This window comes from Pollachius pollachius (assembly GCF_949987615.1).
Source record: "Pollachius pollachius genome assembly, chromosome: 8".
Lineage (NCBI taxonomy): Eukaryota > Metazoa > Chordata > Actinopteri > Gadiformes > Gadidae > Pollachius > Pollachius pollachius.
Window position 1 is genome coordinate 8,282,018 of NC_136941.1, and position 23,306 is coordinate 8,305,323.

Below are 23,306 nucleotides of genomic sequence, written 5' to 3' on the forward strand. Positions count from 1 at the left end.
CGCCACACATTAACCACTAGCTACCAGATCCCGTCACAACAGCACCGGCTTCAATGCAAGGAGGACCAAATATCGGGGTGATTAACAATGAATGAATCTCTGACGTCATGGTATGATCACACCTATATATACTATAGGTGTGATCAGTTGCTGACGATTCAAGAGAAGGCCCTTATCACACACTCCCTAAAGACTTGAGGTATCCGAGTGAATGACTGAGGGGATTTCTTAACCTAGCATTTGGCTGGCTTCATTCAGCATTCGGTATTCACAACTTAACCACTAACCCCGAAGAAAAAGGGATTTCTCCTCAGAGAAAGAGTATTATTGGATAAGAGGAAAAAAGAACAGAAAAATGGAAGAGATTAGAAGAGTACAGAACACAACAGATGGTTCTGGTCCACTTACGTTGATCTCCTTGCCGGCCCAGTTGCACTCTTCCCTCCAGTTGACGGGGGCAGGCCAGTAGATCTGCAACGCAAAGGTCAAGGGTCAAACTCAAGACAACAGCGACGCTACCTCTGTCCGCATCCACGTCGCCAACCGGCTCCTATCGCTTTCGCTGTTGGCGCGGTTCTTAACTCCAGTGGAGTAATGGCTGTGATTTAGATCAGGGTGAGGATGCTAGGCCAGTCATATCCTCACCGCTGCTCTCCTGAGTCACACAGTTTAGTGATGTCATTGAAACGTCCGGAGACACTCGCCAATTCAACCACTTCCAAGACAACGTGCAGCTGATGGCCTGCGAGGAATAGCTGTGAATATGAGGTTGTGCACACCCACCCCATAAATCAAACTCTTCTGCTTCCAGAAAATGGACCAGCACCCATAAATCTTCAGCCACAACATTTAGTATGTGTCTCTGAGTTTCTGTGTGCACTCATATGTGTGTATCAACAAATGATTACGTGTTTCTGCGTGTCTGCGCAAGTTTGTGTGTCGGCACAAGTTTGTGTATCTGCGTTCGCTCGTGTGTGTTTGTGTGTGTGTGTTTGGGTGAATGTGTGTTTGTGTGTGTTTGTGCGGGTGTGTGGGTATTTTTGCGTATCTGCTACCCGGTCCAATTTAGGTTATCAGACAAAAGGTAGCCACCAGGTGTTTCTCGACCAGATGTTTGTGGTGAGATAACACATTCTGAGACATTGCGTTCATATATTTGGCTTTGGATCTAGTGACCGAAGCTGCTTGCTGAGTCGGCGGTTTTTAGTTTTCCAAAATCCTCACCCAACTTTCTCAAGTCGCTGCTCTTTGAAAACACAAAGGAGAACCGCAAAGCACGCAAGCTTCTTGAGCTGCATCTATGCTGCATGCCAAGCCTCACAAGTAGCAATGAACTGCTAATGGCAGATGAACGTTTTAAGAAGAAAGCCAGAGTCTGTTCGTAATGCATCAAATGGAGCAGCTTGAAGCACATCAAAGACGTCACTAATTAAAGATAAAATAAGCTGCTTTGGCTGGTTTCTCAGCAGGGTCTAAGTTCAGTTTACTAAGCACAGACTGTCAAGAATATTATCTAACCAAGCTAAATGTTTGATTATTTAAATGTCATGTAAAACATGACGTGCCATGGAAATTCAAACAAAAGCGAGGAAGTTTGATTGACAGCGAGTTCGACCAACCTTATGCTCCTGCTTGCCAATGTTCTCCAGCGAGAGCGAGATCAGGAAGTTCTTGGCGCCGACGAAGAGCCGGCCCCTTTCCTCGTCCAATAGCAGCGCGCCGAAGCAGCAGGAGCGGTCGAGCTCATAGCGCCTCACACCGTGGAACTGCTGCAGCTCTGTGACAGGTAAACACATCAAGATTAAAGGAGCTGTATCTAAAGACTTAAAGAGCTATTATTGGAGCGCAATTTGTTAGATATGGCAAAGCTATTACTGAGTGAACTGCGCTGTGAGAATACATTTTCGGGTTGACTCGATTTATATTTAAGCCTGCTTCAAGGCTAATTTCTGACTATCTGGGGGCGTCTCTTTATCTCGTGACGATCTCAATGGCAGAGAAACGTAGACCGGGAGGGAGCAGAGAGGGAGGGTGCGTTTCTTTGGGTTGACTATTTCCTAAAATCTTTCCCTCTAGCGTTCCTTTCTCTTAGCAACTCTCCAATCTTAGCGACAGCTAACCTACATCTAATACATCATATGTGATATGTTGGAAGGTTTCTGCACAGACTTAAAATTGACTTAAGTCCACCTAGACGGACAATGATAAATAAAGAGGGCCTCTGCAGAAAATCTACTTCAGCTGTACCAAATCTCATGCTTGTTAAAGAGAATTACTGCATTTTAGAATAGTCTTTAAAGACCCAGCGACTCTCTAAATAGTGAACAAGCGGAACAAGTTGCTGAATGGAAAAGTTTGGTGTCCTTTAATCCAGTTTCTGTTTTATAAGCCCATTTCTCAACCTGCCAAGGAGATTCCAAGAACATTTGAGTCTGAATTAGCTGAGCTGTAACTACAGGGCTTTTGGCTTAAATTTACCCAGATATTCAGTATAAAGGACTACATACTTGGATTCTGCCCTGCAGTTGAACTTGCAAAGAGAAAAGCTAAACGAGAAAGCAGATAAAGCGACCACTTTATTTCACAGATTGAACTAATTTACTTGTATTCATGGCTTTGGGATGAAAAAATGTAAATGGAGGAATCAATAATCACTACAACATGAATTGGTTTTAGGTGTTTTTATAACTTTTAAGTTTGAAAGTAACAACACTCCCACTGTTGCTACAGGGGACAACATGAGCACAGAAAGAATCCTCTGTCCCTTCCTCATGCTCTCTAAAGATGTGCAGGGAACACACTGGCGGCTGTTTGCCTCTATTGCATTCTGAGTGCTTTTCACGTTCACCGTGGCTAAAACACACACTTCTGTCTTTAGCCCTTCTTAAATGGGTGTCCTTCTTGTTGTCCTTTGTATAGTCAAGAAGCAAGAAAGGTTTTTTATAGCAGTGAGCCGGCCCGAGGACGCCTCAAGCTGTTATTAACTAAGGCTGAAATAGCCTCTTCTTTTCTGCTGCGCTAGGCTATTCTTTATCCAACCTTGCTGGCTCTGTTTGACCTTAGCTGGCTGTGTAAATTAAAGGGACGCGCGTGTGTGACTGGCCCGCAGAACATCTTTAAGCCCTTGATGTGTTGAACCCAAGAGCTTCTGTGCAACCCGACAGAGTTTTCTTTGGGGATGAAAGCTGTATTTTACCTCCAGTACAAATTAAAAGGGGAGCTATGTTGCACATCTGGGAGGAGGAGGAGGAGGTGGTGGAGGAGGTGGAGGAGGTGGAGGAGGAGGGGCCAGTTAGTTAAGGCTGTAATTGCTGGCTCTCGCCGATGGAACAGATCCCTGGTTTATGTGGTCGTGTCAGGCATTGAACTCACTTGTCACCTCAAATCTTCAACTACGGCAGAGATGAAACACAACTATGCTTCTGTGTGTGTGTGTGTGTTTGTGTGTGTGCATTTGTGTGTGTGTGTGTGTGTGTGTGTGTGTGTGCGCTTGTGTGCGTGTCTGTGTGTGCATGTGTGCGTGTTTGTGTGTGTGCATGTGTGCGTGTTTGTGTGCGTGTGTGTTTGCATGTGTGCGTGTTTGTGTGTGTGGTCATGTGTGGGTATGGGTGTGTGTGTGTTTGTGTGTGTGCCTGCGTTTGTGTGTGTGTGTGCGTGCGTGCGTGCGTGCGTGCGTGTGACTGAGGCGTAAGCCAAGACATAAGCCAAAAATACCATCAACCACAAATCGCTGCTGGCTACTGTTCAGGAGTGTTTATTTTGAAAATATCAGTGGCTAGTGTGTGTATTTGTGTATTTGTGTGTGTGTGTGTATGTGTGTGTGTGTTTGTGTGTGTGTGTCCAGGCCTGGGGGGGATTAAGGACATTTCTTCACAAATGAGTGGTGAGGTAAAAGCGATTCCTACATATTTTATTTTTTCCTGAAGCCTACTTATGTTTGCAATCAAATGGGAAAACGCAGGCGCACACTGACAAATCAAATGGCTCGTCTACAAAAGATAAAAAGAATTACACAAAATGTACCCCAGTAGATTCGGACACATCTAACTCAGCCTCCGTTCAAAAAGCCCCCTTCCCTTACCTTTGTAGGAGAGCTTCATGCGGGGGGAGGCCGATGACGAGGCCGGGCTGGGGGCAGATGAAGGGGTAGCTCGGGGCGTGGCGCTGGAGGTAGCATGCGCCGCTGCGGCTAACCCCAGCAGCACCAGAGAGCCGCAGGTCACCATCATGGCCGCCGTCATCACCATCATGGTCATCATCTTGGCGGCGTGGAAGGTGTGCGTTCAAACTGGGGTTTAGGTGTTTTTCCCTGAGCCAGAAGCAGGATGTTCTTGGTTTTTTCGATCGGTTCCTAACTTCTGACTAGGCCGGTTCGACTTGGTCCATCCACTCAGGGTTTGTCCTCGCAGTGAAGGATCATGGGATGTATTCCGGAAGAGTCCACGTCCCGCTGTGCTGTGTAGGATGTACCTCACTTCTTCTCACTTCCTGGAAGAACAAAAAGTGAGAGTTAAACACGTGGGGCGAGAAAGACCTAAAAATAAAGAGAGATAAAAGGACAGCATACAGTAAGAGAGAGAAAGGGAGGGAGAGAGAGAGAATCCAAAAATAAGCAAACTAAGCTATTGTTGTAGTGACACTAATGGTGCACTTTTTTGGACAAACACAGACAACCATCTACAGCTATGGACTACACACACACACGCACACACACACAAACACAATACCCTGGCATTGAAGTTATATTTAGTCAAAGCTAGATTGATGGCCCTGCCAGCCAGATTGGCTGCCAACCATTATTATAGAAAAAACACTGTAATCACTTCCCATTACAGGGAGACCTGGCCACTCAAACACACACACACACACACACACACACACACACAACCTTGACGAAAAACAAACAAACACAAAGTAAGTAAATGCAGACACATTATATTAAATTTGTGCACTGTGTTGAAGAGCAGGACAGGGAGGATCAAGATCACGGAAGTGTGTGTGTGTGTGTGTGTGTGTGTGTGTTTGTGTGTGTGTGAGACAAAGTGGATTAGTGCCATGTCTACTTTGAAGTTCTCTTTCAATGTTGAATGGAAGATTATGGATGGATGGATAATGGATTGATGAAGGACATATAAATGGAAGATGGATGGATGGATGGATAAATGGATGAGGGATGGAGGCGGGATAGATAATGAATGGATGACTGGATGATGGATGAATGGATGGAGGATGGATGGACGATGAATCGACGGATGAAGGAAGAGTCAATAAGTTTGAAAGTGTGAAGAGTGTGAAATACGCTGAACCTGGCCAGAACTGTATGACTTAAAGTGTGTGGTCATGCTTTCTTATGTTTTTTCTTATTCTATTTTTTGACAGAAAGGCTGCTGACAACTATTGTTGTTCATAGTATCACCCAGTTATGACTTCATCAAACACACACAAGGAGTATTGGGAAATCAATAAAGCATGACCGAGTCATTTGGAGACCATGGGGAAGATTTCTGCCATGATTAGGTCATGATACTGCAACAATAAATATTCATTGTCAATATGCATTCAATTAAAAGAAACAACTCAGCCTATTGCGCACTCGCTATCTGAATCGGAAGAATTGCACACCACCCAGCGATCCAGGACACCGGAGAGGGAGGCAGCTAACACTGATCGATTGCAGCGTCTTGCAAAACAATAGCAGTGGACAGGGGGGATTAGCGTCAGCCCCGGCCTGAAGGTTGGGAGTGAAAGTACTGCGTGTCCGTTTCCATGAGCTGTTAGGAGACACCGTGGCCTGCATCGTGGAACGTGTTGTCATTTAGAAGAGGTCAATGTGTTGTCATACATAAGCTGCATATGGGTGTGTGTGGGTCAGTAACACACACACACAAACACTCACTCACACATTCAAGCACACATTAAAAGCACTCACTCACTCACACACACACGCACGCACGCACACACGCACACACACGCACGCACGCACACACACACACACACGCACACAAACACACAGGCACCAGGCTGGGCTGCAGCCCTCACTCTCTCCTTCTGCTCCTGCTGTCTTCTATTGACTCTCTACCCATTGCTGTCCAACACTTTCATTTAATTGACTTGAGTTTCCTTTATTTTTATTTTTTTGGTGCGGGGAGAGGAAAGTCGATGAATTCACTTAATCCCTGCTTCACAGCGGGCAAAGAAACGTGCACATGGACAACCACATGCACAACCTCAGACACAGGTAAAAAAACACACACACACACACACACACACACACACACACACGCAGAGGTCCAAGCTGCCTGTCTGAAAGTCCTATAAATAATGGAGTTATTGAGGCGTGGAGACAGAGTAGCTCTCATAGGCCCCCTGACCACAACACAACACAACACAGTACAATACACTATAACGCAACACTACCAGAGAGAACACCGCACAACCAAGTACAATACACTATAACGCAACACTACCAGAGAACTCCGCACAACCAAGTACAATACACTATAACGGAACACTACCAGAGGGAACACCGCACAACCAAGTACAATACACTATAACGCAACACTACCAGAGAGAACACCGCACAACCACGTACAATACACTATAACGCAACACTACCAGAGAGAACACCGCACAACCAAGTACAATACACTATAACGCAACACTACCAGAGAGAACACCGCACAACCAAGTACAATACACTATAACGCAACACTACCAGAGAGAACACCGCACAACCAAGTACAATACACTATAACGCAACACTACCAGAGGGAACACCGCACAACCAAGTACAATACACTATAACGCAACACAACCGAGTAACATGCAGTATAACACAACACTATCATGGAGAACACAACACAACCCAGTACAGTATACTATAACACCACAATACCACGTAGATCACAACACAACCGAGTATCTTGCAGTATAACACAACACTATCACAGAGAACACAACAAAACCCAGTACATTACACTATAACACAACACTACCATGTAGAACACAACAAAACTGAGTACATTACACTGTAACACAACGCTAACATGTACTATAACACAACCTAGTACATTACAGTATAACACAACACTACCATGTAGAACACAACACAACACAAACCAATCCAGCATATCATCACACAGCAAAGCACAATACAACCCAATACAATGCAAAACCCATAACACAACCAGCATCTCAACACAACCAGCGCAACACAATCCGGTACAATGTAGCCCAACAACACAAGTAAGTGCAACACAATTAAATGCAACATAACTCTGAGCCTTTTCCCTCTTACGCTCTTCCTTTCTCTGTCTCCATCTCCCTCCATTCCACACCAGCCTGTGGACGGCCTCCGAACAGCTGCCATTCGTATACACCGAATACTGTAGAGTGGACATAGTATGTCCTAACCGTCCCCACAGGGATAGTTTGCTCTACAGCTGTGTTCAAGACTACTGCTACTTGTACCTACAGGTGCAACACACCCAACACTAGTGCTCCATAACAATGTTATCAGACTAGGCGTTAAGGGTTTGTTATAAACACTGTTCCAAGGTTTCTTCCCAAGCTCCCCAGCCTTGTAGTTCCCCCTTCCCAGCATGCACCATAATGCGTCCTCATAACAAACCGTCCTCTCTGACGTCCACGCTGACACTTGAAGTCAGTTCAGCTTCAGTAGGCACACAGTTGTGGCAGAGACGGAGAGAGAGAGAGAGAGAGAGAGAGAGAGAGAGAGCGAGAGAGAGCAGGAAAGAGAGAGAGAGAGAGAGGTAGAGGTGGAGGTGATGGAGAGAGAGAAAGGAAGGGGGCAAAACAAGACAAGAGAGAGTGATATAATTCTAGAAAATATAAAGAAACTGAGAGAGGATCAACAAATTGTGTAATAAGGAGAAAAAAGGAGGGAGAGAGGAAAGAGAGTATGAGTTTATATTCTAGCGCTACCTGCTGTGTGTGTGTGTGCGTGCGTGCGTGCGTGCGCCCGCCTGCCTGCCTACCCGCACTTGAGTATGTGTTGGTGTGTGTGTGTGTGTGCCTGCACGTGCATGCATGTGAATGCACGTGGAAGCGGGCCTCCTGTCAGAGTGCCAGACTGAAAATAGAGAGGGACAGACAAAGGGCTGAGCCCAGCAGGGGCACGGAGGCTTTTAACAGCGAGGTTGGAGGGCAACTCCACAGCAATTAATGGACACCATGCAGCAGTTTAACCAGCAAGCCTCCACCAGGACAGAGACGGAGAGAGGGGGGAGAGTGGCAGAGAGGGAGAGAGGCAGAGAGAGACGGAGAGAGGGGGGGGAGAGAGGAATGGAGAGAGGAAGGGAGAGAGAGTGAAGAGGGAGGGGAGAGCGAGAAAGGAAGGGAGAGAGAGAGTGGGAGAAATATGGAGAGAGTGACGGAGAGAGAGAGAGAGAGTCTGGGGGGGTATAGGGGGGAGAGAGATGGAGAGAGAGAGAGAGAGAGAGAGAGAGAGATGAAGCGAGAGCGAGAGGGGGGGTAGTGGAGGGAGAATGAGCGAGATGAGGAGATGATGTGAAGGTTAAGGAGATGGTGAACGGTAAACAAAGAGAGAATGAAGGGAGATCACAAAGAGGGGAAAGAAAGACAGCCCACTTTGTAAAGTATCCTACAGTAAGCAGTACATACATGAATTGAGCCTGTTTATTAAACTCATGCAGCGGCCGGCCGGTTCAGCGGTAGCCAGAGACCTTTCCTGCCCCACTGTGATGATGGCAGGTGGAGTGACAGCATAGCGGGAGGAGGAGGTGGAGGAGGAGGAGGGGAGCGCAGGAGACGGAAAAAGGAAAGCCATTGTTCCGCACGGTGGGAGAAATGTTGAAGATGTTGTTTTTTTTCACTCCTCCCTGTTGGCCGGGGACCAACAGGTTTGCACCTCCTCGCAGGCAAGGGATGAAAAGAAGGGAAGGTAAGAGAGGGAGAAAGGAGTAAGGTGGAGATGAAAAGGCCTGATGGGTGGTGTTTGGGGGGGTGAGGGGGAGGGGGCGGCTTGATCATTAATGAGTTGCTGCAGCTGATTAGTGGCTTTTGCTCCTGGTTTGTCTGGGAATGTGTGTGTGTGTGTTTGTTTGTGTGTGTTTCTGAAAGGGCAGGGTTGAAACGGCGGGAAGTGGGTTGAAAAAGAGGAAGAAAGAAGAGGTGGGAAGATGTAGGAAGCAGTGGGGGTGTGTTAGACACAGAGAGAGAGAGAGAGAGAGAGAGAGAGAGAGAGAGAGAGAGAGCGCGCCCTTGGGGCAGCTATGAGACAAGATGCATCACAAGTCAGATTAACATTTCCCTGAACTAAAAACATTATTAAACCAAATGCACATGCAGAAATCCTACTTAGGCTAATCCAAGAGGACAGACCTTCCCTTCAGGCACTGTCAGAATACATTGAACGTTTATAATTTCCATTGGACATAATGGGAAGCAGCCAGCACTGTAAATAGCTTAGCATGGTTAGCACAGCATAAAGAGCCTTTTGTTCCATAGGGAGACGCAGGTGCTTGAGGTGGCGTTGGACAGCACTATAGGCTACTATACTGTAACTGAATCACAGGGTGACACACAGTTACCAACACAGAGCAAGCAAGGCCAAGCAGTTTACATAATATGAAACACGCTTTTCCTCTTTGTCGCAAAGCTGTGCGAGACAAAGTGTAAAAATCCACTTCAAAAATGTTACGTACGTTGTACGTTAACGATAATATGTCCTCTCCGTTAATGTAGTCATGTTATTGTAACACATGTAGGCATTTTTTTCCTCCCAGTTCGGACCCGGCCCTGTCTGTCTTGACATGCAAAACAAGCGCACCACATTGATCCCAGAGTTGTTAAGGCGTCTGCGGAAAGATGGTTATCAGCTCCACGACGAGATGGAAAACTAGATCCGTCTGCGGCGGGCTCCTCTCTAACATCAGCCCCAGGTGAGGGCAGTAACATAAACATTACAGGTAAACAAGTATTGAGCCACCCACCCACACACACTCACACACCCACACACACACACACACACACAAGCAGTAATTGGCCAAAGTGACGGTTGGTCTTCATGGGGTCTCAGACAAAGAGAAAGTGAGCGAACGATAAAAGAGTGAAGAAGATGACAGAGTGGGCTTGGCTCTGGGTGAGAGAGGGAGGGAGGGAGGGAGGGGGAGAGAGAGAGAGAGAGAGAGAGAGAGAGAGAGCGAGAGAGAGAGAGGACTATGGTGGCGGTCATGGTTAGCCGCGCCGCCGGTGGCTGGTCCGCGGCCATCTGGCATGGGCATGCCACAGCTATGGAAATGTCACCAACCTGGCAACCTGTGGCTAACGTTTCCCAAGACGTTCTTATTTATCCTGACAAGTCAGACTCTAAACAAAGGACAGAGTTCAGAGTGTAGGGAAAGGCTGTTAGCCTCCCTTGGCTTTCTGACTGGTGTCCCTTGTCCAATCCCCAGGCAGGAATGATCCGCTGACAATGCCTGATGGGGGGCTGGTGTGGTGACATGTTTTAGATGATCAATCAAAGCCTTTGTGTGTCACCGGGGCCTTGAATGAATAATCAAATTTCAAAACTATGGAACAAAACGAAAATGTAAATGTGTGTCAACTTTTTTCTTTTTTTCTCTTTCAGAGTAGGAAAGAGCTCCTTTAGACGTGGGAACGTACACTCTGTGCGGTAAGACATATGTTCCAAAGTGGGCAGAAAGAAGAAAGAGAAGAAGAAAGCGATTAAGAGGCTTTTGGTTTTGATTCAAACAAGCCCTTGATTACATCTGAGCGCCAGCAAATAATAAATATGACCTGTGCATCTGACTAGTCACCCCACCGCAATTACATTAAAACTGATTCAGTGAATCACATTCTGAATCACAGCCCTTGGTGGGTGAGATGACTTAGAGGGTATCCATATCGGATCGGGTCTCACTGTTGGGTCCTCTCTCAGCCAACACATAACCAGCTGTGTAATGTAAACCCAGACCGGCTGGCATTTTGGAGGCAAACTTCACTTCAAACTTCCAGAGGAAACCTAGCGATAACCAGAGCTCTTCTGAAGAGATGTACAAAACTATACGTTCACCTACAGGATTTTACTTGTTTTTCTTTCCATTATTGAATTTACATTTAGGGCTTTTTTCCAGAGCGATTTGCAATAAATAAGTTGTTATTAGTTGTTAGTAACTTTTTAAATAAAGGTCCTGGAGCGAAACACGCCAGACCACAAGCAAACAAAGCAACTTCAACTCACCCCTCATTCAGTTTCCAGGGAAACTCTGGTAGAGTTCCAATACTTTATTTTTTCCCCGGGGCGATATCAGAGTCCACCTGAGCGCTGCATGGTTCTGATGCCACCGGTAGCTACCCTAGACAAGCAGGACTGACTGTCAGCCCCAGGTCGGCCCCAGAGCCGCAGGGGGGCCACACCACGCTGGTGGCAGGTTGGAGGGGATTCCAGGGGGGATCGCAGGACAGGTCTGTTTATTGGCTCATTTTAGAGAGGGTTAGGGCTTCAATGCTGCACAGAGCCAGGCATGCCCCCTCTACTCGTGGCCATTCTCATACCGACGCCCGCAGCTGATAGTGCTACAAATGCAAAGTGTTGAGCACGCCTTAGAGTCCTGCTGAGCTCCTGTTTGACAGAACTTCAAAAGAGAATCGGCTTGTAAAAACTGGCATGAAGAAAAATGTGAGGCAGGTTTGAAAACTGATCCACGCGACTACATCCAGAAAGCTCTTTTAAAAACAGAAAAAGCTGTAACTCCAGTCATTGGAATGGTGCCTCAGGGAAAGAGAGAAAGAGAGATAAAGAGATAGTGTGTGTGAGAGAGAGAGAGAGAGGGGTCCGGCTAGTCTGTGCTGCAGGTACAACTTCTGTCTCTGTGTATCCTGATCTTGCCGGTGAAACCAAACTCACACTCCAGCTCCACTTAGGAAAACACACAGCGCTTTCTGCAATTTACCAAAACCACACAAACACACTCACTCACACACTCCCGTTGCAGTAACCCAACCACTCTCACACACACACGAGAGAACTCTCCTCGGTCGCACTCACATGCAGACTGTTCACACGAGCAGAGCGGAGCGGAGCGCTACTGAAGTTTTTCCTGAGTGAGAGCTGGGCAGGAATAATGGGCTTAATTCAAGAGGAGGGGAGAGAGACAGAGAGAGAGAGAGAGAGAGAGAGAGGGAGAGGGAGAGAGGGAGGGGATGAGGAGACTACAGCAAGGTGGGAGGTGAGTGTGGGAGTGGAAAGGGGCAGGGAACTGCACTGTGTGCCTCTCTCTCTCGCTCTCTCTCTCTCTCTCTCTCTCTCTCTCTCTCTGTATCTCTCCCCCCCCCCCCTCTCTTAAACAAAGGCACTCTCTGGCTACTGTTGGATAGCTGAAAATCATTTGAGATGATAAAATGGTGGCCTCTTGACAGAGTTTGGATGTAAAACGTTGATGTGATTCTGAGTACTGCTTATTATGGAGCAACCCACAGACCGTGTGCAGGGCAACTTGGTTAGAAAACACACAAGATTGTGTGTGTGTGTGTGTGTGTGTGTGTGTAGGGGTGTGTGTGTGTGTGTGTGTGCACAAGCTAAGCAAGAAGAGTATGCAAGGCCAACCAATACAACAAATCAAGGAGGTTTTGGGGCCTCTCAGTGTGTGTAGGGCCCCACAGAGAGGCAAACACACTGGCCTAACATTTGTAAAGTTGTGCAAACAACTTTGGCACTTAATTGGACGAGTTTGCAAAGCACACTTTTTTAAACCTCAACCTGGAGCCGAACACAATAGTAAGTTGCGCTATATGATATTTTAGTGAAAGGAATTAAACTCATTGAGAAACCTGTGGGTAAATAAAAAGGTTTAACTCTATCTAATTCAACCCATCAGGCCATCAGGTGCTAAGAAACAATAAACTCACTCGGACACGCATTGCTTAACGAGAAGCAAGCTATTTAATTTGCCTTTGTACTCAAATCAAAGGCGGCAAACGTAAAACTATTCGAGCTATGTTTTCACAGGCCCACATGTGAACGTGGCCCTGGAAAGGCAAGAGTTATGTCTGTAAACGTGCATATGAGAAACATTAAACAATTTTGAAAACCATTGCATTTGCTACACATCAGGATATTAACACAAGACACAATACAGGCGTCACGTCATGTAATCCTAGGCTTTGATTCTAAAAGTAGAAAGGTGACGCAGCACGTGAGCCAGCTGTGTGCTAGCTTTTAACATGAGAAATGGGAAACATACTAAGATATGAGGGGTTGAAACGCAGTCCAAGAAAGTTGCAATGTTGTGTTACAGGACACTGTTTGATGTGTGTTGTGAATGTGTATGTGTGTGGGTGTGTGTGTGTGTTGGAATGTGTGTGTGTGTGTGTGCGTGTGTGCGTGCGGCCCAGCTTAGCACCTGCTATAGGAATGAAGACTAAAGCAGAGCTGCAGCTGGGAGAGCGATGACGGAGTGCACACTTCCACCGACACACACTTGCACACACACTTGTTTACATGCACACAAAAACTCATTCACACAATAAACATATCCACGCAGCACACACACAGAAACACACGCAACCACCCCCCCCCCACACACACTGACTATACACAAAGTTAACCCCCCTAAGGGGTGACCTTTGACCTATCTGTACTTCTAAGGGATTTCCATAGTAGTCGGATGCTCTTTCCGTGTGTGTGTGTGCGTGTGTGTGTGTGTGTGTGTGTGCGTGAGTGTGTGTGTCTGTCAGCTGCATCCATTGCTCCAATCATAAGTAATACTTACTTCGATTACCTATACGCCACTCCCTACACACAATTATTTTAGAGTGCTACAAACAAACATGCTTGGGTGTGTGTGTGCGCTGGACGGTGCATGATTCCCCGGCATTAGAAGCAGGGTTTAGCACCTACCCCCTGCCGACCCCTCCGTCATAAAGCAGGCTGATGTCTCCATGACGGTGTTAAGGGCGGCAGGGTCAGAGCCGTGCTGCAACAAGGCTCTTTGTGCGTGGCCTGACTGCCCTCTGGCCCATTGTCCCCAAGGGGAGGCTGTGTTCCCTAACAGCGTCAAAGTGAACTGGCTCTCATCCCCGGTGAATGAAGCCATAAGGATCTTAAGATCCTCTTGAGAAGGCATTCATCTCTCCAGGGGAGAAGCCACCTACCCTACCACCACACCCACACAGAGGGAAGATCCCGATACACACACACCCACAGCATTAACCTGAACAACACTGTCAATTAAGTAATAACTTTACTTTACTTTTTAGTTTAATTTCAGGCTTAAATGTGCCGTCGGACGTAATAATTGAGTCCCGTCGCTTCCAGTTTGTCTTGTTTGTGTCTGTTTAATTTCCTTCTTTATTTTTTGCGATGACATTGGTTCAATTTATGACCGTCACCAAGCTGGAACTATGCTTGGTTGCTGTGTTGCATAACAACCAAGCAAGGACAGTTCAGGACAATGATGCGGGACTTTACACTTGAAGGTATAATCAATTCGATTGACGTTCGGTTCGCCAGCACACAGGAATGTCAACGGCCGCAACAAAACAAGACAATTATAAAACCGCCCCGGAGTTCCTGAACTTTATTTTTATTTCCTGTATCGTTATGATCCAGGATCTTTGATCAGTACATTTTCCAAAATTGTAGCTAAAGCTCTTTTTGCAGATGATGTAACTTATGTCCCATGTTTATGTATATTTAGGGATGCATATTTGGGCCGTCATGAGTGAAAAGCAATACATGACGTTCACACACACACACACACACACACACCCACACACACAAGCACATGCCCCTGGAAAATAACTTAGTGACATTTTGAGATACAACTACATAAATCAAGTTATTTAAGACTTAATACACATTCCAGAGAATCAGCGGGAGCTTATCCATGTAAAAACGTTCAATCGCATGGTAAGCCATGTAATGAAGTCATGTAAACATGTCTAAGAACATAGGCAGTAAGCTGCCGATTGCATGCACATATAGCAGCTTGACATCCAGATAACCTGGTAGAAACATGACCATTGACTTCATAAGCTGATTTGATGAAGAATGAATTATGAATAATTAACTCAATGCCTTAAGTTCTGTATGCACAAGAGGAGAATTTGGTTGATTGACGAACAACTGCCATGATACTTACAAAACAAAGCTGGTGTTTTTTGCAGTGTATCTGCTGCAAAAGCATCACTCAACGGTAGATGCTGCATGTATCCTCTCTATAGTTTAAGAGCTGGAGTCGTCTATCCATTAAAGCAGTGCGTGACAAGCACAGGCTTTCACTGAAGGAACACAAGTCAGCCGTCCCTTTAAACATCGCTCCCTTCCTGAACAGCTGCTCTTATTCATACGCGTTACGTTTATGACAGAGGGACAGAAAGGCCCTTCAAGCGGCTTTAGCTACTAAAGGGCTAAAGGACAACAGCAGCAGAGCAACAGGCCCAGCAGCTGCCCACATCACAGGAGAGTGATTAGATCACATTTGCTGTGCGGATGGCATTAGAAAATACCCAGGCCTGTAGTGCCCCATATATGGGGGCCGTGCCACACACAGCATCTGATGCCATTCCCACGACCAGGGGACAGCAGAGAAGAGGACAATGTAGGGAATGTAGGTGTGGAGCCAAAAGGATAATGCATGCAAAGGAATCATTGAATAATTGATTTGTATCAGCTTACGTGGAGAGCGATAGGAGAGGTAGAGACGGTGAGAGATGGAGAGATTTGGATGTAGACATAGAGATACAGATAGAAAGGAAAGAAGAGATGGTTAGACAGAGATGGGCAGAGATAGGGAAAGAGCCAGACTTTCTCCATCAGAGGCATGCAGTGTGACAAACAGTGAACAACCCCACCCACGTACAGTACATGCTACACATATCAGACCTTGAGACCAGGGTAGGGCTAGCTGGCTGCTAATAACCTGTAGCCTTAAAAAGATAAGTGACATCACATGAGAGACTGACGAGGTGTGTTTTCATGTGCAACATAACCAACACAAACACACACACACACATTTCGCATGTGTGTTAAAGTGTGTTGTCACTATGTTCTACTTATAACACTATGGTCACTTTATTGTATTATTGTCTCACTTTAAAGTTAGATTGTGTGTCTTCCAATTTTTGTATTTATGTATTCTGCCAAACTATCTTTATTTTTACTCTTTACTCCAAGTGTGTGAAACTGAATGTGTGAAACTCTTTCAGTAGCTACTTTGCATTTCCATTGAATGTGGAAGGGTGATTCAAGTAGATTTCATCACTAGCTTCTCTAGCAAGAAAGGGAGAACTGAAGAAAGAGTAAGTATCTTTCTCTGTCACTGCTAAGCTTCTCCACAGACCCCACTGCCCACACACAGTCACCTGTGGCCCCGAGGGGTCAGCAGAGGCAGGGGCCCCCGACCCGCTTACCCCCTGATACTATAGGGATTATATGGCAACCCCAAAGAGGGAGAGAGAGAGAGAGAGAGAGACAGACAGAGACAGAGACGGAAAGTGATCATTTGAGATGCACACAACTGAAGACCGAAATAATGAAATAGTTTTGCAACTAAAAAAGTATGTGTATTTATATATGACGCCCTTTCAATGACCCACACACATTCTTAAACACTGACACATACAAAGCAGACATGTGATATTACATTCAACTGTACCATAGGAACCCAACACACGTACTGTACTGTACAAACACACATGTAGGTAGACACAAGGACAGAACATATGAGCGAGGTGTATGAGCCATGATGAGGAGAGAAAGGGGAGGTAAAATGACTGACCAGAGAAGGCAGGGGGAGAGAGAGAGAGAGAGAGAGAGAGAGAGAGAGAGAGAGAGAGAGAGAGACGTTAGAGTGGTAGCCCCTATGGGAACCAATTTATAATCCTCTGTGTCTGACTCTAATGTTTGTGTGTGTGTGTGTGTGTGTGTGTGTGTGTCTGTGTGTGTGTGTGTGTGTGTGTGTGTGTGTGTGTGTGTGTGCGCGTGGGGCGGAAGGGATCTGACACTTGGAAGACTCTACAGACCAAACTCACATGCATAAATGTACAAATACTTAAACACACGCACACACACACACACCGCATGAGTGACCCACACACGCTTCGAAGGACATGGAGTGGAAAAAGACCACCTTGAAACATATCTGTGACTTCAGATTCTTCTGTATTGAACAGAAAATGCACACGCACAGACACACACACGCACACACAAGCACACAAACACACACACACACACAAACACACACAATATACGCAAATGCAAAGAGATTAAAAAAATACCTGTTACCTCAAAATGAGATTTGCAGTGGATCCATATTTCTCATCAAGATATGTTTATCTCTCTCCCACAATCACACCAATCGAGCCACTTTGTCACTGCTTGTTTTTTTCTAGTGGGCGAACAAGCGAGTAAGAGGGTGAAGGCGACTACAGAGAGCGAGAGACGAGAGGGGATTCTTTCACTTCAGACCACAGAGGGCAGATTAAAAGGGAAACACGTGGAAATCACCTAGCGAGCATGTCAAGCAGCCCCTCCGTGAACCAGCCCCCCCCCCCAACGCATACATACACACACACATACATACAGACAGACACACACACACACACACGCACAATGGCAGTCTAATTAGGTCCAAAGATAGGATGGCTAGTGCAGAACAAATGGAACAATGCCTGATTCTGATTCTGGCTTGTGTGTGTGTGTGTGTGTGTGTGTGTGACTCTCAAGGGAAATCTGACAAAAGCACAGGAAAAGCATGTGTTCTGGACGCGCAGGTAATTGTGGTCATCATATTGTGTGACACAGATACACATGGGTGCACTCACCCACACCCACACACACAAACACAGACACACACATACACACACACACACACACAGAGCACATTCAACACACATTACGGTAGCTGCAAGATATAAACAAGAACAAGAACATTGGCTAAAAATGGCTACAGCTAACTTAGCTTCTAATTAACTTTCTAATCAAATTTAGTTTCCTATCTGAGCTATTTTCTTCTCGATCACATTAAATGATTAGAAAGTAATTTGGATCAAAATAAGAACAAAAACATCTTTAAAATGATTTAGAACCATCCAACTATCAATTATCTCATCACGCTCACAACAACACTACCGTCTTTTCTGTGTCTATCCTGACTTAAGGGTCCAACCCTTATTTTGGAAACAAATTTGTTAGAAAATATTAAAGTGCCTTGCAGGCAGTTATCTTGAATATGATTGAGTATGGTAATTTACTAGTTGCAGGGGCTTTGGCAAATATGGCAGCATCACAGTCAAATCCTGTTTTCTTGGAAAGACAATGGTGGTGTTGTTATATTTGCCCCAGCACAATTGTGAAACGGTACGCTGTGCAGATCATTTCAAACCGACCAGCCATTTTTAAAGAATTATTTCCAGTACAATCATTGCTTCATGATGATTCGGAAAAAAAATAGGCTTAGGTTGGATTTTTGGGAGGCATGGATAACAGAGTGACTCCTTGGAAACACGTTTTCTGTTTTTCTGATTTAAACGACTAATGTGAAAAACAGATGACAAAACGGTAAACAGGCTTTATAAATAATATATTGCCAATTTCCTCCATAATTCAAATGTTAAAACAAAAAAGAAGACTCAAACCTGTACTGTGTTCTTAGTTAAAATGTTCCTTTCAAATTTAATAAGAAGCACAAGCGGGAGATAAAAAGAAAACATTACATACCAAAGGCATAAGTAACAATCACTTTCCCAAAGTCAAGCATGTCAGAAATGCAGATGCTCAAAGCTCCCTGCCAAACACACATGGAAAGGACCATAAAACACATGCACACATGCATGCACACAAACACACACACACACAACCACATGAAAACACAGACTCAAACCAAAGCAGACAGACACATAAGACCTGTCATCATAATTGCTTGCAAGAGCAGAGAAACCTCTTAAAAGTCTATATATTGTTGATATACGTTAAAAGACAAAAAAGCGCACACACACACTAACACACACACACACACACACACACACACACACACACACGTGCACTCAGTCTGTGTCTGGCGGGGCAAACATTCCCTCCATTAAAATGTGAAAGTAATTCCAGTTAGTTACAGAGAGGAACAGATGAGTAGAGGAAAGAGGGGAACGACAGACAAGATAGGGGCAAAATGAGAGGGTGGTGGACCCCTTTGAGCAAGCTGGATCATTCCAACGTAAGCAGTGATAACATGTTATCTCCACGCTTCACAGAGAAACAAGACACGACTGAGAACGTAACCCATGTGTGTTGCGGGGTTCCCAGAAGCATGGCGAGTGACTTCTTCGAAAAAACATCGGCACGATTTCTGTTTCCTATAAATGTGCGGCTAAGCATGGTACTAATATTTGACGGGTTGAATTCCTTTTGTGTGTGTCTCGATTGGATAAAGCCTGCGCTGGATTTTCATGTATCCCTAACTTTACAGCTCTTCACCAAACCACCGCTCCCAGGACGATACAGCATTGTTAAAACAATACTCTCGTGGTCGAATCATGTTTCTTAGACGATAAAGACACAAAACGTAATGAGGAACATTGGTTAAAATTGAGATGGACAAATCTTCAGAATTGCATTAGGGCTATTTTTCTGTGGCCTAGTCTTTCCCTGTCTCTCTCCCTGTTACTTGCTGTGTCATCATCTGGACCAATATTTTGGGTTCGTACTGCACTATTTTGAGAACAACCATGTTTATTCTATTTGCAGGGCCCGAATTGGGTCAAATATACAACCAAAGCCTAAGAACGAAGCATTGAATTAGCATGCTCTCTCTCTCTCTCTCCCTCTCTCTCTCTCTCTCTCTCTCACTCTCTTTCTCTCTCTCCCCTGTCTCTCTCTTTTCTTGTCTCTCCTTTCTTCCCAAGGTTACAGGTAGCGAGCCAAGAGGAGGACGATTAGAGAAGGGCTTTTAAGTGCGAGTTTGCTCTGACCAAACAAACTGTTGTTTCCCACAGCGTTGGCTCAGCTCCTCTGCAGCCTCTCTCCTTCCTCTCTCCTCCCGTCCTCCCATCTCTGGTTTTCTCCTCCTCCTCCCCCCTTCCTCTCTCAAAACTCTTCCTGGAGGAGAATGAAACAGTTCTGGCCCACAAAGTGGTAAGTTGCACATACACGCACACACAAACACACACACGTTGAGTGTGAGAAGGAGGGTGAGTGAGAGAGAGAGAGAGAGAGAGAGAGAGAGAGAGAGAGAGAGCAGGAGAGACCGATCTGTCACCGTTTATGACTCATTGTTTTCACAGCTCCAGGATTCGTTACTTTGGCCGTTACCGTGACACCCAGTCCCGTGGCTTTGCTCGCTCTGCTCAGTGTTTGGCACAGGTGAGCGTGCCTTTGAATCCTTTGACTTGAACTTCAAGCACTGTTCCCTCAGGGAATTACGCTGGGAAGACCGAACGTACTGGCAGACCAGAGCATTTAGCAAGTAAGACCTCGTCCGTGAAGAAGCCCAAAACGTCACCTTCACGGTCACTCAAACTTCATTGACAGTGTTCCTCATCAGGTTCTACCTCCCCTTGGTGACTCCCCCGAAACCTGTGCACTCCAAAATTGAAAACGAAAAACCTCCCTCACATGCAGTGGAGGGAAAGGTTTTTGGGGCGGGTTCCAGGGTGTGAAGTGTGGCAGCAAAATGTGTGCAGAAACATTGAGGCTTCTGAGTTCCCCCTTCACACGCACACATACAATATCTGCAGCCACGCCTGCAGAATGAGCAGCCCCCTAACGCCATTATTAATGAACTCCTTCCCCTCACATCTTTTTCATCCATCCATCCAACCCTCCATCCATCCAAGGTTGACCACCAGGGATTTAATCCCCCCCCCCCCCCACACACACAGGACACCAGCCAAAGTGTAGCTACGGGGCGCTGGTCATAAAACCATAGCCTGCTGCCTCTGGCACGTCCGACCGCAGCACGCCAGGCCTATCCCTACACACACATGCACACTCACACACACACACCCCCCCCCCCCCCGCCCCGTCTGGGGGAGAGCCAGCCGAGCAGCACTTCTGTCCTCACGTGGTCCTCGTTAGGAAGGGAGGATCGCAGCACAGGGTCTCCACACGGAATCAGACTGTTGACCGGAGAGAATTGAACAGAGGGAAGGAGATGGACACGGACAAGGGGACGATGGTGTGTGTGTGTGTGTGCGTGTGTGTGTGTGTGTGTGCGTGCGTGTGTTTGTGCCTGTGTGTGAGGTAGAAGTTTGGGAAATATAAATCTGTGGTCGTGTTTCTGTGTTTTTTTTGCGGATGTACTTTTGAGTGTGTGTTTGTTTGTGTTTGTTTGTGTGTGTGTAGCTGCAATTTAAAAGGGATACAAGTTGTGCGTGAAATGAATACATCTGTTGACCATTACTGGGATCCCCCCACTAGTTCTCTGTCCTTACTCCTTGATCCTCCTCTCTCACCCAACCTTCTCTCTACTATTCAAGCATTATCAATCAGCATGTTTGTTTCTCATCTTCATCATCATCCCCTTGATATGTGTGCCAAGTTTATCATCGCCACATATAGCAGAATCTAATTGACTTAGTGTGCATACATGATTTACTAACCACCTCGTCCTCAACTTCTAAAGCCCCACATGTGTTTGGCTAAATGATTGTACCGATGGGGTGTGACGAGTAATATCCTCACAGAATTCCTCAGTTTCTTTTCACTCTTCTGCCTTTGGCTGCCGCTGAAGGAGAAGTTAAACTGTGCAGGATTGATTAACGTCTCCCAAAATCTCCATGTTTTCGATGCATCTCTATTTCCCTTGCGTTGCTATGCGTCCCATTTCCTTGTCCTCTCCCCTGTCCTAGAAGTGGATCCCATTGGTGGACAGATGGGTGTTGTAAGGACTCTTATGGTGGTTTATTACTGCTGTACTTCAAAATATATACTTAAGACTTTCCCCTTAAGTGCTATCTGGCCAGGGTTGGTGAACCACATAACTATGGTTCTTTTGTGTCCTTAATGCTCGACTGTGTTAGGGTTATACTAGGTCGTGTGGGACACATACACACACACACACACACACACACACACACACACACACACATCACGGATTAGTGGATACTCCAGCTTGAGTGTGTGTGCAATATGAAGGCTAGTGGCACGCACACACATAAACACACAAGCATGCACACCACTTTTTATGGCAGAGTAAGATTTGTGTGCCCGCAGTGTGTTTTATGTCATATTATTCACTTCTGGATTGAAGGGAAATTAAATATGGCTGCCTATGCTTCCTCTGGTTATTTATGAAGGAAAACCCACAGAAGAAAAGCAAAGAACAACAAAATGTCAGCTTTTATATATCCTGTCAGACGATATCTCCATATTCCAGGTATAATTATATCTAAAATTATATACATTTCCACCCCAATTATTTTTTTAATCCATCAGTTTTTGTTATTTACTTTCATACAACTATGTATACCCTCTGTTTCCTTCCATTATTAGTGCTATTTAGGTTCCCCTCTTGAGTGGCTCCAAGAGTTGTACACCACCGTGGTCACGGCTTGGAGCGTGTCATGAATACATTTCAACTGGCTTTTATTTTCTTAAGCTTTCTTTTTTCCCTGCTCTTATTCCAGAAGGATCAGGAACTCAATGTAATGAGGAGTCACACGAGAAAGAGGACACACTGCTACAGAGGGAGGGAGAGAGAGGAGAGTGAGGGAGAGAGAAGAGAGAGAGAGAGAGAGAGAGAGAGAGAAAGAGAGAGACATAGAAGGAGACAGAGAGACAGCCTGAGATATAGCGAGACATAGAGACCGCCGAGGTACAGAGAGACATAGAGGGAGATAGAGAGACAGATAAATAGAGACAGCCAAAGATACAGAGAGACATAGAGGGAAAGAGAGATACAGAGAGACCTAGAGACCTGATAATCTGACCCAGAGCCGCGGACACACCTGTAGCCAATACTCTCCGCATAACAAAGCGAGCACACGCAGTCCTTAAACACACGTTTTGACTCTGAAATGTCCTTCTTTGTGTCCTTTGTGTTTATGACTATGAGAAACGAAATGAGGTGTCAACAGACTCAATAACAGGGTGCAAAGGGTCCCTTGATGGATATCTTCCAAGATCATTCGATTATACGACACAGAACCACATGTACAACGGACCTCTGAATGAAGAAACAAACACGCAAGGCCAAATGTGATGCAACACTGAGCTGAACGAGGCCTCGGATATTATGCAATATGCTGGGCAACCTGAGGCTAAAATCTGCCTCTGATGAAAAGCAATTCAAACACATTTTTTATTTGAGGTTGGGGAACATTTG

General features: G+C 45.7%; 1 protein-coding gene across 4 annotated transcripts in view; it reads right to left on the bottom strand.

Moving 5' to 3' along the window:
• The window catches only part of sema3b (sema domain, immunoglobulin domain (Ig), short basic domain, secreted, (semaphorin) 3B), a 60,601-nt gene that overhangs the window by 17,193 nt on the left and 20,102 nt on the right, over nt 1–23,306 (bottom strand). The window contains exons 1-4 of one of the 4 annotated variants that reach the window (XM_079741292.1): nt 12,035–12,084; nt 4,082–4,488; nt 1,620–1,777; nt 409–471 (exon numbers count right to left, since the gene is read on the bottom strand). In XM_079741292.1, the coding sequence (XP_079597418.1) occupies nt 409–471; nt 1,620–1,777; nt 4,082–4,259 (399 nt within the window). In that variant the 5' untranslated portion in view covers nt 4,260–4,488; nt 12,035–12,084. Of the gene's footprint in view, nt 1–408; nt 472–1,619; nt 1,778–4,081; nt 4,489–7,297; nt 7,414–11,227; nt 12,015–12,034; nt 12,085–23,306 lie in introns of those variants that run through there. The other 3 variants (XM_079741289.1, XM_079741290.1, XM_079741291.1) reach the window with 3 other exon arrangements.